At 41.9% G+C, this 16,022-nt stretch overlaps 1 protein-coding gene across 1 annotated transcript; it reads right to left on the bottom strand.

The window, feature by feature from the left end:
* Positions 1-5,379: 5,379 nt before the first annotated feature.
* On the bottom strand, positions 5,380-14,857 carry tsr1 (TSR1 ribosome maturation factor). The gene is made up of 15 exons (XM_042415372.1): positions 14,688-14,857; positions 12,925-13,028; positions 12,599-12,827; positions 12,073-12,207; positions 11,466-11,920; positions 10,634-10,778; positions 10,206-10,387; positions 7,755-7,972; positions 7,486-7,645; positions 7,289-7,399; positions 7,044-7,176; positions 6,320-6,436; positions 5,997-6,137; positions 5,807-5,881; positions 5,380-5,689 (listed from the first exon to the last, which is right to left on the bottom strand). The coding sequence occupies exons 1-15, from the start codon at positions 14,812-14,814 to the stop codon at positions 5,511-5,513; spliced, it is 2,511 nt and encodes an 836-aa protein (XP_042271306.1). The 5' UTR covers positions 14,815-14,857; the 3' UTR covers positions 5,380-5,510.
* Between the last annotated feature and the right edge of the window lie 1,165 nt (positions 14,858-16,022).

Below are 16,022 nucleotides of genomic sequence, written 5' to 3'. Positions count from 1 at the left end.
TCCTCATTAGCCTCACACAGTGCAGCCATTCCCCTCTCACCCCCTCACCCCCCCCCCCCCTTCCCCCCCCCCACCTTCCACTCACAGTACACACACAAGAAGGGGGGGGGGGGGGGGGGCGAACCTTTTGTTTTCTGTGTCCGACCTGCGCCCCGTTCCAGCCCTCCTCCTTTTCTCTCCTTCTCCTCTCCACTGACTAAATCTCTTTTCCGGCTTGATACTGCTGAAAACCATATGGTGTGTGACATCATCAGGGCAGGAAGCAGGGAAAGGGGAATGGTAGAGCAGAGGAGAGATTGGCTTGCCAGGTCTCTGTGCAGTGATGTCAGCAGAAAAGCACTCTGGGAGGCCCATTGGGGGGTGATAGCAGAGCAGGTTGGAAATTTTATCTTTTTTTTTAGATTTCACTCCCACCTGGATAATCAGGAGCTGAAGGATGTCCATATCAAATGATTTGTGATTTCTTAACATGTCAGGTCTTGGAACTGTTTACAGCGTGCTTAATTTACATTTGTCTGCAGGTGCAGTTGCAGCATTTTTCAAAAATGTCCCAAGAACCTCAATCCGAGGGATTTTAGTTACTGTAATTACAAATAAGGTTTGGGCCATCTTTAGATATCCTGGTCTCAGCATGAGATGCTAAAAACTTCTGCAGATCATCTGTCTACCTCTTCCTTTTAGTCACTGGCAGTCCCAATCTGCACACCAGGCTTTATGTCTGTCAACCTCCCTCCCTCCCCCTTTTGTTCTCTGGGTGAACTCTCCAGCTTTGTTGTGAGATCCTGGTCTCCATACCATCACTACCGACCCATCCAGCTCTCTATCAGCACACACAGAGATACACACAAACACTCACACAGTCAGCATCTCTCCCTTTTCTCACACAAACACACATGCACTATAAAATACCCTTCTCCTCTGATTAATGGCAGAGCTGGGGAGTGTGCCAGGCAAGGAGGGGAGGTATTAGAGGAGAGGAGTGGAAAGGAGAGGAGTGGAGAGGAGAGGAGAAGAGAGGAGAGGAGTGCAGAGGAGAGGAGAGGAGAGGAGAGGAGAGGAGAAGAGAGGAGAAGAGAGGAGAAGAGAGGAGAGGAGAGGAGAGGAGAAGAGATGAGAGGAGAGGAGAGGAGAGGAGAGCTGAGGAGAGGAGAGGAGAGGAGAGGAGAGAAAAGGAGAGGCTGCTGCAGCTGTGGTTTTGGAGCCGCTCTCTGCTGCACCCCCTTGCTGCCCCCTCTCTCCATCTCCTCTCTGGCTCCTCGAGGGACACACGCCTTGGCCAGGCCCCAGGAACCAGGGAGTCAGGACCAGGCTAAGGGGGAGAAAAAGGGGAACAAGAGAGGGAAGGAAGGATATCACAAAGGAAAGAGAAAAACAGAGCTGACCTAACACAAAAGTATTATAAGGCAGCACCTACATAAACAGAAGTGCGTGAGATGTTCCTCAAAGGTTTTTATGGGTAAAACCGTACAAAGCATCATATTTTCCAAAACACTTGAGCCGGTGAATGTTTGTTTTACTATGTGATACTGGTGCTGTCATTTGGTTTTATAATGCATCAATCAGTGCTCGATTTTCTCAGAAAACGAAATTCGTTTGTTCAAGTACTGTTCTTAACTTCAGTTTTTTCATTCTCATACTTGAGAATTTTTATTTTGTGTGGAAGCACCTCATGCAACTAACTCGTAACTCAGTCACAAAGTCGCTCATTCACATTTGGCAGGCTGCAGATTATCAACAGGGTGGGCTGTTTAGACGTTGTCAGACTAATAATACCCCTACAAGTTCAGCATGTGCCTGTATGTGATAAAACATAACATAACACTCATTTCCTGCAGGTGGCACAAGTGTCAAAATTGTACAAACTTTGACTTTCCTTGCCTGTAGGTGGCATATCCAGATTTACAGGTCTAAACTGTTTGCAGACTCACAAATAAACAGGTGGCTGAAGACGTATACACAACTGGATCTTTTTTTAAAGAAAGATTTGTCTTCCTGATTCAAATCGCAGGGTTGTCAAAAGGTCTTTTGGTTATCTGTGGACAGGTTTGTAAAAATATTTTGACTGTATTACTTGTTTCATTCAGAAAGCCCCTCAGAAAGTATTGCTTCATGTTGCTTCTCTTCTCTTTAGCTTTTAGCAGTGAAAAAAATGTCTTTTTTTTTCTTTTTAACCGCTCATGCAGTTGATTGCACAACAGTTCTTTATCATTTTAGCAGTGTTTATTTTTCTATGTGAAGACATGATGGCAGATGCTGATTGTTGCATGTCCTGCATTTGAATTTTACTTTCAAGAAAAACACTTATTCCTCATGGAAATATACTTCAGTAAACTGAAGAATTATCCTTTTCAAGGCATACATAATGGAAATTTGTGAATCTGAATATACAATAGGCTATGTCATCTAAAATTGCCAGTCAGTGTGAATGGTACTTTAAAGGTTAAAAAATGGGATTCTAGACAAAGGGTTGGCCATTCAAATCTCTGTGTGGGCAGAGGAAGAAAATGAATACTGTCATCACTGCCAACAATCGAACATACTGTATGTTGCCCTCTGAGCAGTTAATCCCAAATTGCTGCAGAGAAGTGCTCATGCTCCAGCACAACGCTGTAGATATACTGGATATTAAATAGGAAATAAAGTGATTTCCTTTGAAGAAGAGCAATAAAAAGAAACAAGAAACACTTTATGTTTCCTGTAATTTTATTCTGTAAATTCACCAAGACTAGCTCTGGTAAATTTATCCCACAATCCACTGTTAATACTCAAGGAAGATGTGGAATGATGGATGATTAGGGTGAAAACAGAAATGGTAGAATTTATAGGCAAGTAGGTGGATGAACTTCAGAGAACAGACATTGGATGAACACTTTTGCTCTACACGTGGCTGACTTGCTTCTCTTTTGTAATCTTGTCAAAGCACTTGCAATAAATTCAGCATTAATGCGAACAGAAGTGGAAACTTTCCTTTTAACAGTGAGGATGGTGTGATTTTTCATGGTGGGGGGAAGTGTCTACAGAAGGCTCGTCCTTATAAAATTTGAGATAAGCTTATCAGCTCTCAGCTTCGTACTGATGTTTTATGCATTAACCTATGGCTTTGCTGGTAGCCTGACTCAACATATGCAGGATGTTATGGGTATGCCTGTGCATGCTTGGACCTCAAGTGTGATTTGATCACCCCCACTGCCCTGCAGTCCTGGGTTAGTGTGTATTTGAGGCCTATTCTCTCGTCCCTCTCCCCCACTACTCTCAGTGTTTTATGGGCTGTGTGCTGCGGTGCAGTGACCTCCCTCTCACCCCGGTGCCACCCAGCCGGTGCAGGATTCAGGCGCGCATGGCCCCTGCCAAAACCCCATAGCGCCACATCTGCAATCCATAAACGCCAGCCACTCTCGCTCTCCTACTCCCTCGCCCACACCGCCTCAGACTCTCACACTCCTCCATTTCACTCTCTCTCTCTCTCTCTCTCTCTCTTTCTCTCACCCACTAACTTTTTATTTTAATTTCCAAATTCTACACGTCCCCCTTTTTGCATTCCTTTGACTCCTTCCTCCCACCACTTCTGGTTTTATTCATGCTGAACATCAACTGGCTCTTCCCTTATCTCTCATTCCCTCACTGCCCCTTTTCTCTCCTTCCGTTTCTTTATCCACATCCAACGGAAAAATCTTTCACCCATTATATCTTCAGTGGGAGCCAACGAAGTGTGGTGGCAGTGAACTGGGAACCACAAGACATTCCTGATTCAAACAGCACTAAGTCACCAGCGTTCAAGTCCTCTGACAGCGGCCTGTGCCAAACACACACTTCACTTATGGGCTGGATTCAGCGTTACCACGTAGCAGTTGGTCCCCAAACGGCTAAATGTTTATCTGTTTCAAATTGATAGTGTCAGGGAAAAAATGTAGAGTGTGCATCTAAATTCAGTACCATTTTTGTACATGTGTTACTTTAAGAGCGTTCTCCATCATGGGGGTATTGAATTCCCCCTCCCCTCACCATGAACTGCTGGCCAGCAGAGCAAACAACACCCCTCCCCTCCACTTTAACAAGATGTGTCCAACACATCACTGTTACAGTGCCCTTGCCTTAATACATGTTAAAAAAATACAGAGAAGTAGGAAATAAATTGAGTGTTACCACAAAACTGTCCAGGACTCCTAGCTTGCCCCCCATGGGCAATAGAGACATTAGTCTTTCTCGATTGTATTATCTTTTTCCACTGTAATCAAATAAAAATGCACAGAGTGAACTTTTGCTCCCCTTCATTTCTTGGATCATATTCTCCTCTCCATCCCAAAGTCTTCACCTTCTGGTTTCCCAGACATATTGGCATGCCTCTGTGGTGCAGTCCCAACAGAGCCCGGGGATGAATCATGTTGCTGCAAGCATGCAAGCTCAGTTTTATGATAAATATTGCAATTCATAAATCAGTGTTTTCCTAAGCATGAAAGCTTGGGTCAGGGAAGGACGCAAAACTGTTGAGCATTTCAGCTTCAGCTTGAAAATAACAGAGATGTCGTGATATGTGCATGTGTACTGAAGAGGAGGCTTCAGGTCAGAGCGAGACCACCAGGGAGTGGAACATCAGGGAATCTGGGGATACAGTGCAATCTGGCAAGGGTGTGTTAGGGGATTAATTGTTTTCAAAGCTGTTATTTGCTCTCTTGCCCTCATACTGATGTAACGCTGGTAGTGCCAGGAAGTCTAAAATAGCGTAAATGGGTGAGGGAGTCTTCAACGTGTTTGTATTTAATGCTTGATGTTGTTTCGGTCTCTATTAAATTCCTTTTGTGATTAGTGATTAATTAGATTTTTTTTGTAAAGTACACTGATGCGTGTTTGTGATGAAAGATTTTATAAATAAATGACTGACAGCTGCTATTTGTCAAAGTCTCAAAGGCTACAAGTCATTCATGGAAAGAAGAATTTTTGCTTTAAAGTCCAACTTGGGAGTTCTTTTTCCATGATTAAAGTTCCTCAAATATCACAAACATTATCTATGTAATGATTTTGTCCAAGTTAGTACATTTTAACATGGCCACAGGCATTAGGGACTTCAAAGAGTTGCCAGTGTAATGGCCTTGATGCATGATGTAAAAACTATTATTGACCTGCCAGTTGTTAACAACACTCATTATTTCTTCAATCATAAAAGTACTCCCCACACACACACACACACACACACACAGCTATTCCAATGGTCATTTCAAACAAATGTCAAGAGTTGCTCAACAAGGCAGTGTGCAACTTTTATTAATGCTTATTCATTACTGCCATCTAGTGGCAGAAACTGGCTCAGCAGCAAGATAGAGGCTTCAGGGTGAAAAGAAACACTGACTTCAATAAGCTCAAGGCGAACAATTAGAAACCAGATACTTTGGATCAAAATAGTTTTATTTAATACACATTACACTTTTTGAAAATGTCATGTGTCCACATCCATGTAAAGCATTTCTATTAATACATGCTCTGTGTCTTGTTTGCATTGCCACGTTGTCCCTCCACTATTCCATCTCCAAGTCCTCCATGTCCACAGTGCTCTCTCTTTTAACCCAGGGTAAAGACAAGGGCACATAAGGGTCATATGTCCAGCGAGGATAAACTCTCTTGTACAAATTCATCAGGACTGTGTCTTGAGATCGCAGCTGATTATCAAATACACACTTCATGTGTCCATGTGTTCCTGAAAAATATTTAAAAAAAACAGATCACATTTTACTGATGATGCAGTAGTCCTGAAAAGCAAGTACACAGCTTAGTAGTGCTGCCGTCAGTTAGTTTTGTTTTTAAATTTTCTCACCTAAGGCCTCCTTGATGTGGCCTCTCCGACCCCACTTGGTTCGCAGCTCTACTGGCTTGAACCACATGATATCATCTGTCACAGAAAGAAACAAAAAGAGAAGTAGAATGTGAATTGAAGCCACAGGCAAGTCATGCTATATGTAATCTTCTGTAGTCAGAGTAAGGAAAGGATAAGAATTTCCTCTCACCCCTGTTAAAGAACATGTAACGGACAACTGCAGAGCGGCGATTAATTTTGAATGGGTGTCCGCTCACTACAATCCTCTTCAGGACAACACGCTGAGGGTCACAATTGAGCAGACTGCCTGTAGCCACCAGGTCCTGGATGTCTAGAAGGAGGCAGTTACAAGAACACAAGCTCAAATACCAGCACAAAATTAGCTTAAGTGGATAATTGAATAAAACAATTAAACAGACAACAGGACAGATGGTCAAAAGTTTAAAATCAAAGCAGCTGGATCGCTAATCACATCTACTTATTTTCAGCTACAGACAGGACTTTTCATCTCACCATCATTCCTTTGTTTGAAGAGCAGGACTCCTGTTGGGGGGAAGGTGATGGGAGCGTACACTGACACCACAGTGGGGGCATCTGGCCTGAGGAAGCGCTCCATCTTATGCTTGTCAGCTAGAGAAGAACAGAGCCAAGTTAAACATTCAATAATTAATTTATGACCTACAGTACAACCAGCAGCTAAACCTGTTTCAGATGTGACCTCCTTCACACTGTCAGGGAGGCAGACCTTGTAAAGCTAAGCAGGCGACAGGTTTGAACGGGGTTCACCTGGGCTCCCAGCCAATAGCAGCTGGCACTTGCGCTTATGCCAAGTTCATGTCATGTTGCGATTATCGTAATTATGAGATTCTGACTTGTCAATAGTGTTCATGTGACATGATGTCATAATTCTGACTAATTTTTCTGAAAGCTTAGCGATATATCCTGAAAATAAAGCAAGTATGGTTGTCTCACATTAGCCAAAGTCTGTTTTTCAGTTTGATTAAACCCACATTTATTGGATATGGGCGTATACAGTCAATGCACACTATTTTAACCCTCACTCAACCAACTATAATCATACAACCATCTAGTTGTCCTATGACATGAATGCTCGCAAGTTGTAAACATGGGAATCCTCCCCCTATCCTTATCTGCCATCCATCCCATATAATGTGGATGCGGCATTAATCCCGTCTCTCTGTTCCTTCAGCTCACGTCCACCTCCTTCATCACCTACCTGATGTGTGCTGGGAGAAGATAGGAGAGGCCCTGAACCTCCGAAATCCACAGTGGAACACCAGCTCCTCTTTAGATTTGATTGGCTCTGTATTGCTGGGGTGTCTCCTCACCAAAAGGTGCATCACTGACATCTGTGCACAGAGGGGAAAAAATGATTAGGCCAGTCAGTGTGACTTTGTTTCAAATGGATGCCTATAAATTCAGACACAAAAGGTTTTCATATGTCAACACGATCGATCGTACCTTCTGTTCGTGGGGCAATAGGGACACTAACACCAGAGGTTTGCCTGACTGGACGCTCTCCATCACAGAGAAGGGCACATCAGTGATGTGCAGCGTAACATACCAGCCCACCTGCAACAGCAGGAGCAGCAGAGTCAGCGAATGAACAAATCTTAAGGTGTAACAATTTTACAGGAAAACATTCACGCTCGTTTTACCATGGCTCCCTCCTCCTCCACTGCAGCTTCAGCCAGTATGCGGCGGCGGGTGCGTTCAAAGCTCTGGAACTGGAAGATGCGTGAGTAGTTGAGAGGTAAGTTCTCCATCGGGTCCCAGGGCGAGGAGCGGAAACTTTTTAAGCCTCTGTAGCGCTGAAACCTTTAAGCAGAGAACATTGTATGAAGAAAATTATATATGAATTAGTTTTATTCTAACCTAAATTCAGAATACTTTATTTCTTGTGCTAAAAGAAAGTAGCAGAACTGACCTGATTCTAGCTGCTGTGTCGAGGGGTGTGTCCACCTCGTCAGGGAACATTTCATTGGCTCGGGCCTCACGGTAACGTTTGAGACCCTCTTCCTCTGCGGCTTCATCAATGTGTTGATCATAGCGCTGATCGGCTCCAGTTTGCTCTGTGGAGCACACCTCTTCTTCTTCCTCCTCTTCTTCTTCTTCCTCGCCTGAGGAACAGCCTGAACCAGCGTCCTGAGCAGAGAGGATACAGTTAAATCTGCCTCACTATACAGAAGCACTGCATTGCACGCACACACACACAAAAAAACATGTTTTCTCACTTACTTATAGAGAAATCTCACCTCACAGATATTTGTGGTTTTATTTGCACTTTAGCACTCACCGCATTTCCTCCGTCCCTTTACACCTTATTGTGGTGGAGGCAGAAATCTCAAAAACAGATACAGATATCTGAAATTCTGGGCTAATAAAACCAAACTATCTGCATCACCAGATACAACTAGAGGTGAAGTGAAAGCATTTTTGTAATTTGTAACTTCCTGATTACAATTTGTGTACAATTTAGATCATTTTTGCATGTTTAATTTTTATCATCTTTTTTGTAACAGAAGCATTTTTAACTATTTTCATTATTGATTAATCTGTTTTATTATTTTCTCAAATAATCGATTAATCGTTTGGTCTGCAAAATGTCAGAATATTGTGAGAAACACCTGTTATCATTTCCCAAAGTCTAAGGCATCATCTTCAGATTGTTTATTTTGTCCAACCAACAATCTAAACCTAAATATGATTCAGCTTGCTATTGTGTGCGACAAAAAAAAAAAAAGCAGCACATCCTCAAATTTGAGAAGCTGGAATGAGCCCAGTGTTATGAAAAGCCTTATACTATGCATTATGGGTATTTGCATCTGTATGTGTGTGGATTTGATAAGGAGTCGCCACAATTCAAACTACAGGTAACCCTTTGTTTGAATATATTTAAATTTAGAGCCATTCCTGGTGTGTTGAGAGATGAAATCAAAGAGCCAGTTTTACAATTTCTTGAAAACCAACTTCCATGGACAATATAATTGTATAAGGAAGTGAATCATCAAAGAAGACATGCATTCAGAGCTCCCTCGACTGGCAAATTACAGGAGGAGCCAGACGCATGGAGGGAAAGCTCTCAGCATGGGGTTGATTCACAACCTTTCCAACATCCTTGCTGCAATAATAATAATCATTATCATTTGAAGTACCATTTTCCCCTATTGTTAACTTCTCCTAATGCGTATTCCTGCGCGCCAACCTTGACATCAAACACATGCTAATAACAATTACAGATCATAATGAACCCATTGCGTAAGGAGAGTTCCCCCGACTTCTTTTCAAGCAGAGCTGGAAATAAATAAATGGTCGACCCCTCCCCTCATCCAGACAGGAAGTTCTGCTCACAGAACAGGAAGACAGGAGGCTTCTCTTGGGACTCCTGCTCCAAACACTATTGTTGTGGTGAGCAGCCTGGCACTACAGGCCAGATACAGACACTGAGAAAACAAACAGTGCCTCTCAGTCGCGAGGTGCACCGACCGCGGGTCACGTATGCACCGCGCCAGCCCCGGAACCGCTGACACTCAAGACTTCATAGCTTCTCCTCAGATGACTGTCCTCGTCATCTTTCATAGGATTACACTGTCTGACTGTTGCTATGACAACAAACAGCAGCTGAACAAACTAGCCCTGGAAATTTGGGTTCAGGCTGAAATAGTACGGAAACATTTACTTGATGAAATGATTAAGTAGACTGAAAATTTTATTGACATATAATCAAATATTTCATTTTAAGTGTTTTACCAAATTTGAATGCCAAACATTTGTAGAGTCCAACTTCAGTGATGTCACAAATTTAATATTATTATGAACTGAATTTGGGGGGGGGGGGTAAACGGTAATCAACAATTTGGGCTCTGAAAAGTTGCAGTGGGTATTTTTCTTTATTTTCTGACATTGTATAGCTGATTAATTGAAAAAAAATAAAATAAAATTGATGCTTAGTCTGAACAGGAAGTGATTTTTCACCTCATAAATTTGACCACTGTCCCCACAAACAGTATGTTTGTCTGTTTTTATTACAAAGACAAGCTAATTCAATTTGCCAAGAAAATTTTTGTCATCAAGATCTCTCCATTATCCTTGTGTCTGTACATTCATTGCAAATTTATGTTTTTGAGCATGGACGTGTCCTCGCCTCAGTTTGTGCCACTTAGCGTCACTCTTCATCTGTTCTTGTCTACCTGCAATTTTCCACTGACTTTGTATGCAACCAGACTGTCTCTAAAATCTATTTCATATTCAGTCCGAACATGCGCTGCTTTTCAGCTGTTGCCCAGGAGCAGGAAGTCTGCACAGGCATTGTCGTTTTCACACTTGCGATATTCTGAACGCTAAAGAAAACTGACAGTTTCCTCTGACATGCGAGTACCTGTGAGTTATTCTCCTCATCATCTCTCTCCATGGCCTCGTCCATCATGTCGTCGACATCGTCGTCTTCACTGCTTTCGTCATCCACATCACCGTTCTCATCATCTTCATCAACGATCCATGTGGCCTGGTAGTCTGATGTTCCTTTAGGGACCTTCATCACACGTTTGCTCTTTCTGGCCTCTAAACAACAGAGAGAAACAACACAGAAACATTTAGAGTACCGTCTTCTTGATGCAAGTTTTAAATTGTGTATAGCCAATTCAAGCATATTTTAATAAAGAAAGGCACTTGAGTAGCTGCTCCAACACAAGTGAAGCCTCAACCCTGATATGCACATTCTTTAACTAATGTAGGCTCCACACTATCTCCAGTTCTACCCCTTCGGTCATTTAAAAATGCCATTAAGTAAAAATCATGATTTTGGACCTTCAGCCTCCAGCAGCTCTGATTCCGTGGGCCATGTCTGCTCTCCATCCATGGGGTCAACCTCAGCCTCTGTCTGCAGGCTCTCCCTACAGGATGGGTCGGCCTTCATAAGCACCCGCACTGGAGCCTCAACTTCATCACCATCCTGAGGGGAAACAAATAAATGGCAAAGATGAATATATAATAAGTGCACACTAAATCCAAAACCAAATGTTAACAGTGGACCTGTCCATTCAAGGACTATACATGTGTTCTAGCCCACTTACTACCAAACATATACTGTGACATTTACATTACTGATTATCATTTTATTGCCGTCTTCCTGGCAGCCGCTCTTTTCATTCATTACACTATGGTATGAAAATCAGACACTTGCTCTGAGGTAACTATTATCAATGTCATGACCACTTTAATCATGAAAGTTACACTATGGCTGTGTTGTGATGCAGTTGTAGGTGCACATAAAAGTGCACACTCTGTCATTATTTACATTTAATTTTTCTAATTTTCCCTTTAGGACCAGTCAGCATTTTAATATGTAAGCCAGTATTCATTATTTACTGGTTTAACTATGAATTATCCAGTTAAGATATGGATAAAAAGTATTAGTCCTGTTAGATAAGGGAACATAATTAGCTTTGATAATTGTTTTAAAAAAAAGTCTGATATAAATAAACACATACAAAAACATGAATACCATAAAAGTTTCATATATGAACCAAATATGTAAAAAACTGAATGTATAAAATAAGATATATATGAGAAAATTAAAAACATATTTGAAAAACAGAATTGTAAGGAATTTAATCATTCTATATCAAAAACCACCTGCCTGCATGTCAACATCTCCTCCCTTGCCAGGCTTTGCTGGTCTAGGTGTTGTTATGTTAAGGGGAAGAGGATCTAACGGAGCGTCGATCTGACTGAGCTGAAAGTCTCCGTGTCCACTGATGTGCACCAGTCTGTCAACTCGTAGAGGACGGCCACGGACATACCCAGAGACACAGAGGGTACCCAAGCCAGTGGGTCCACCACCCGTCCCCTCAGCAGGGCTGTTGGGGGTAAAAGTGGCATGCTGAGCCAAAAGATGGGAGCGTCTGGAGCGGAAACCTAGCTTCCTCTGTCTCTGAGTGCCCAGGTGTCTGAGAAGTAGAGTGGCATCCTGCTCAGTATCCAGAGGGAAGAGACGGGCATCAGGGAAACGGACCTCGGTGATCTTTAACAGAGCTCTCCTGGACTCAACCCTCTTCTTCACAGGAAGATCAGTCACACCCTGACACACCAGAGCTGCAGGGGGTGGATATTTGGACAAAAAGACAAGGAATTAGAAAGTGTGCATCAAAGCAGAAATCAGAAAATCTAACATTAGTCTATCCCGCTGTCAGTGATGCAGCTCACTGACAGAAAGCTCCTGCAGTGGTGTCGGGGTTTATACTTACCGTAGCTGGGGAGGCCCTGGGCGAAGAGACAGGACAGACAGTAGTCTCCGTAGCTGTCCCAACCTTCAGTAGAGTCCAGCACAAATACGAGGCTGTCTGCAATCTTTGCCACATCCAGCAGGGAGTGTATGTCGGCTGTCCAAAGAAACCATGAGACAGGCTTCAGAATGGGATGACACAAAGCTCATCACAAAGACAAAACAGTACAACAAAGGCATGTGGCACATAGTACAATTTCTAAATACTTGTTTTAAATTGCTCTATCAACACAGGATGAGAAATTTGTAGAATCCTTTTCACTTTAGACATTATCTGTGTTTGTAAGCCCTGATAGCTGTGAATGACCTGGCAGAAGCTGTGGCAGGATTACACTTTGATATGAGCGTCTACTTGTGCAGCCTTTTTTTTGTTTTTTATATGCATATGCTGTTTTGTATTGTATTTTTATTTAACCCAGTTATTAATTTCAATTGTTTCGTTCAGTTTTTTCTAAACCAACATCTGTTCCATATCACTCAACACTCACCCGTGCTGTGGCTTAGAAAGGTGAACCTTTGTTTAAAACGAGGCAGAATCAGCCCGAAACTGTCACTGACGCCAGCGATGCACCGCTCCTGATGCACGACACCCCCTGCACCCTCTCCACGTAGCAGTTTGGTGATGGCACCCGCGTCAACTCCAGCATGGAGGGCGACCACAGCAACCAAGTGAGGAGGACCGTCTCTGCTGCCTAGACGTCGTTTCTCTGTAAGAACCTAAAAAGACAAGATATATGGAAACTCTGTGACACCAGTCAACAGCTATCAGAAAAGTGAAGGATATTGTTTCTATCTCATGAATTATGAAAATTACCATGTCTTTCTTATTCCGGCGTATCTGGTTGGCTTTATGCCTTCTGTCCATCTTCTTCTGTTCTTTTCTCTGTTTTTTGGTGAGGGCTGTCACGGACACTCTCCCTGTGAGATAGTTCATCAGACATTCCTTATTAGACAACGTACTGTCATGCAAGTTATCATGCAGTGAGGCTTTCCTCAGTTTAAATAAGAGTTTGAATGATTTCTGGCAACGCATGGGACCATTTGATATAATGCAACTACACCACAACCTTACTACTTAGAAAAAAACCTTCCAGTACTATATATTATAATATATATGGTGCCTGTCACAATTCTGTCACAACCTGCCCCATCCTCCTGGTGCATGCAAGTAAACACAGGTGTTTGTGTGCATATGTTCTGCTTGATCTGCTCTGTTTGAACTGTTGTTGAGTCAGAACTTGTCTTTGAGACAAAATGTGATGCAACTATAAGCTGTGAAGAAATCGTCTGTAGATATGTCAACAGCGCAAACAAGATATTGACATGATTGTCTCTAGGGTGTTGAAGTTATGATTGATGTTTATCCAAAATGCAATCAAACACAACAGCCCTGCAACAAAGACAACATTTACTTTGTGATGCTAATTTTTCTTAGAACAGTGGGAATTCAATAGGGAATTTTTTAGGCCAGATTTTGTGTTAGTGTTGTTGTAATGAGCTGCATTATTCTCTTCTTTTTGGTTGTATATTGGGGAAATACCATGTAACAATAAAACAATGTTCCCTCAAAAAATACCACAGAGTTCAATCTACAGCTCTCTCAACTAGTCACAAAACAATCTGAACATTAAAGGCATAGTTCAGTTTTCGACACAAGAAACCTGTATGAGTTTACTCCCTCAGAGATACAGATGCACTGACTTTAGTTCACATTTTGTGGACATAGGTATATAAGGATATGACCTTATAGCTCTCTCTGTATAACTGTACATCCATCATTAATCTTAAGTATTTTAAATGTTGAATTGTTTTTCACTCGTCAGATTTGCTGCAGTTTGATTACGACTCAAAAACCACCAGCTCACTGGGTTACGCCTGTAAATAGGATCTGTGTGAGTGAGTGAAATAATATCCATGCATTTACTTCCCATTGAGTAACTCAAACAACCTCTGAAATATTCTTTTTAACTATCACTTCAAACATAGTTGTACATAGTTGTAGTAAGTGACCATTTGGAAATGTGTTTTAAGCGTATATTGTTTTATGATAGAATCAAATCTAACTGTAATATTAGTTGCAGTGCTGCTGGATGGCATCACATTTGTAATCTACAATTATGCGACTTTAATTTAATTATGCGGTGATCATAACAATAAATGAAGGTTTTATAAATGAATATTTAATCTCTAATAAGAGAAGTTTTTTTAAAAAGCTACTTTCTCACAGGAAACTCAGTTTAGTACAGTATGACAGCTGCTTTATATAAATATCTAGCAACCCCTAATCGACCAACCCTAACCCCGTCCTTTAAATGGTCACAAGTCAACAGGAGGAAGATCATCACTTCACTAGTTAACTTGCTATCGGGCGTTTTTAACAATTTCTTTAACAGCAATGTTGAGAAAAACGTATTTACACGTATCACATATTCTACTAAACTGATGCTGCTCCTAGATTCACTGGAAAAACTTAACACGTGTGTTTGCAGAGCCGTGACCACCACAGCCACAAGGCAACACAACACAGCTAACAGCAGCTGCGTCGTGACACTTCGTAATAAAAAAAACGGGACTTACCTTTGTTTTCTCTCTCGATTTCACCTTTCGTCCGATGCTTGCCATGTTTGTGGCCTTTGTTTTTCTGTTTATATACGCCGGCTCTATGGCCCTGTTGTTTTTCCCCATTAGCAGCCATTTTCACCATGTGGGAAAGGCAAGCAATTTACTTCCGCACTCGCGCCAGCGTCATAGCAGAGAGGCGTGGCTACAGGTTTGCCGGAGGCGATATGTTTTCTTCCTAGGATGACGAAGTCATGACCCGCCCTACTCTTCCTCTGATTGGCTAGTCTTCGTTGTCTTCGTTGGTTGGGTTGGTCAGGTTTAGGCATGAGGAGTGAGATTGGTTAGAGTTAGGGTAAGAATATCAGGGTAAGCCAATCAAAGGCAGAGTAGGGCGGGTCATAACTTCGCTATCCTAGGAAAAATAAATTGCTCACCGCAGGGTTTCCTCTTGCAAATAAAAACCCTCGTGATAATATGTGAACGTCATAATATTTGTGGGACACATCTATTGAATGCTTCGTTTACTGGACACATTTCAAGCACGTGACCACAACAAAAAAAATCCTAACATATTGAGCTACATTAGGTGACAGTACAAAAACGTAGGCTGCTAAATTTAAATCACGATGACTATCTATGATAAGAAAACTATTTGAAAATGTTGTGCTTCCTAATACAACACTTAAAGTCCCCCTCTACTCAGAAACTTGTTTTTCCTCTTGTTCCTACAGTTTGATGTTTGCGCTTCACTGTGCAGAGTGATGTATGTGCAGAGTTTAACACTAGAAGGATGTTTTCACATTCATTTGCTTAAAGTGGAAAGTTTCTCTGTGATCATTGAAAATCCAATTTTAAGGGTTACACAAGGGAAACTTGAAGCCTCCAGAGCACAAACACTGAAGAAGGACTTCACAATGAAGTAGGGGACATCTTGTGTCCTGCAGTTAAACTTCTGAAATGAAATATATTTGCATATTTATAGAGTCTGGAATTTTTAATGTGGGAGACGGAGTAAATGTAATTTTTAATTTTGATTTTCTTTTTCCTTTTTGTGGAAAAACCATACCAAACACAAATTATATTTCAAAGTAGAGTAGTCAAGTCAAATCAGTTTTATTTATATAGTGCCAAATCACAAAAGAAGTTATCTCAGGGCACTTTTCATTCAGAACAGGTCAAGATCGTATTCTTTAATTTACAGAGACCCAACATTCCCCCTTAAGCAAGCACTAGGCGGCAGTGACAAGAAAAAACTCCCATTTAGTAGAAAGACACGTTGAGCAGAACCGGGCTCTGGTTGAATGGCCATCTGCCTTGACCAGTTGGGTTGAGAGAGAGAGAGAGAGAGAG

The sequence above is a fragment of the Thunnus maccoyii genome, chromosome 6 (genome assembly GCF_910596095.1).
Source record: "Thunnus maccoyii chromosome 6, fThuMac1.1, whole genome shotgun sequence".
In the NCBI taxonomy this organism is placed as follows: domain Eukaryota; kingdom Metazoa; phylum Chordata; class Actinopteri; order Scombriformes; family Scombridae; genus Thunnus; species Thunnus maccoyii.
Note: the sequence above shows the minus strand (reverse complement) of the source record. Positions and strands in the feature narration are given on the sequence as shown.

Coding starts and splice junctions, on each gene's coding strand:
- tsr1 (XM_042415372.1), bottom strand. CDS start 14,814: ATGGTGAAAATGGCTGCTAATGGGGAAAAACAACAGGGCCATAGAGCC. Junction 12,208..12,598: donor CTTTCTAAGCCACAGCACGG/GTGAGTGTTGAG, acceptor TTCTTTGGACAG/CCGACATACACTCCCTGCTG. Junction 7,973..10,205: donor ATGAGGAGAATAACTCACAG/GTACTCGCATGT, acceptor CTCTCTGCTCAG/GACGCTGGTTCAGGCTGTTC.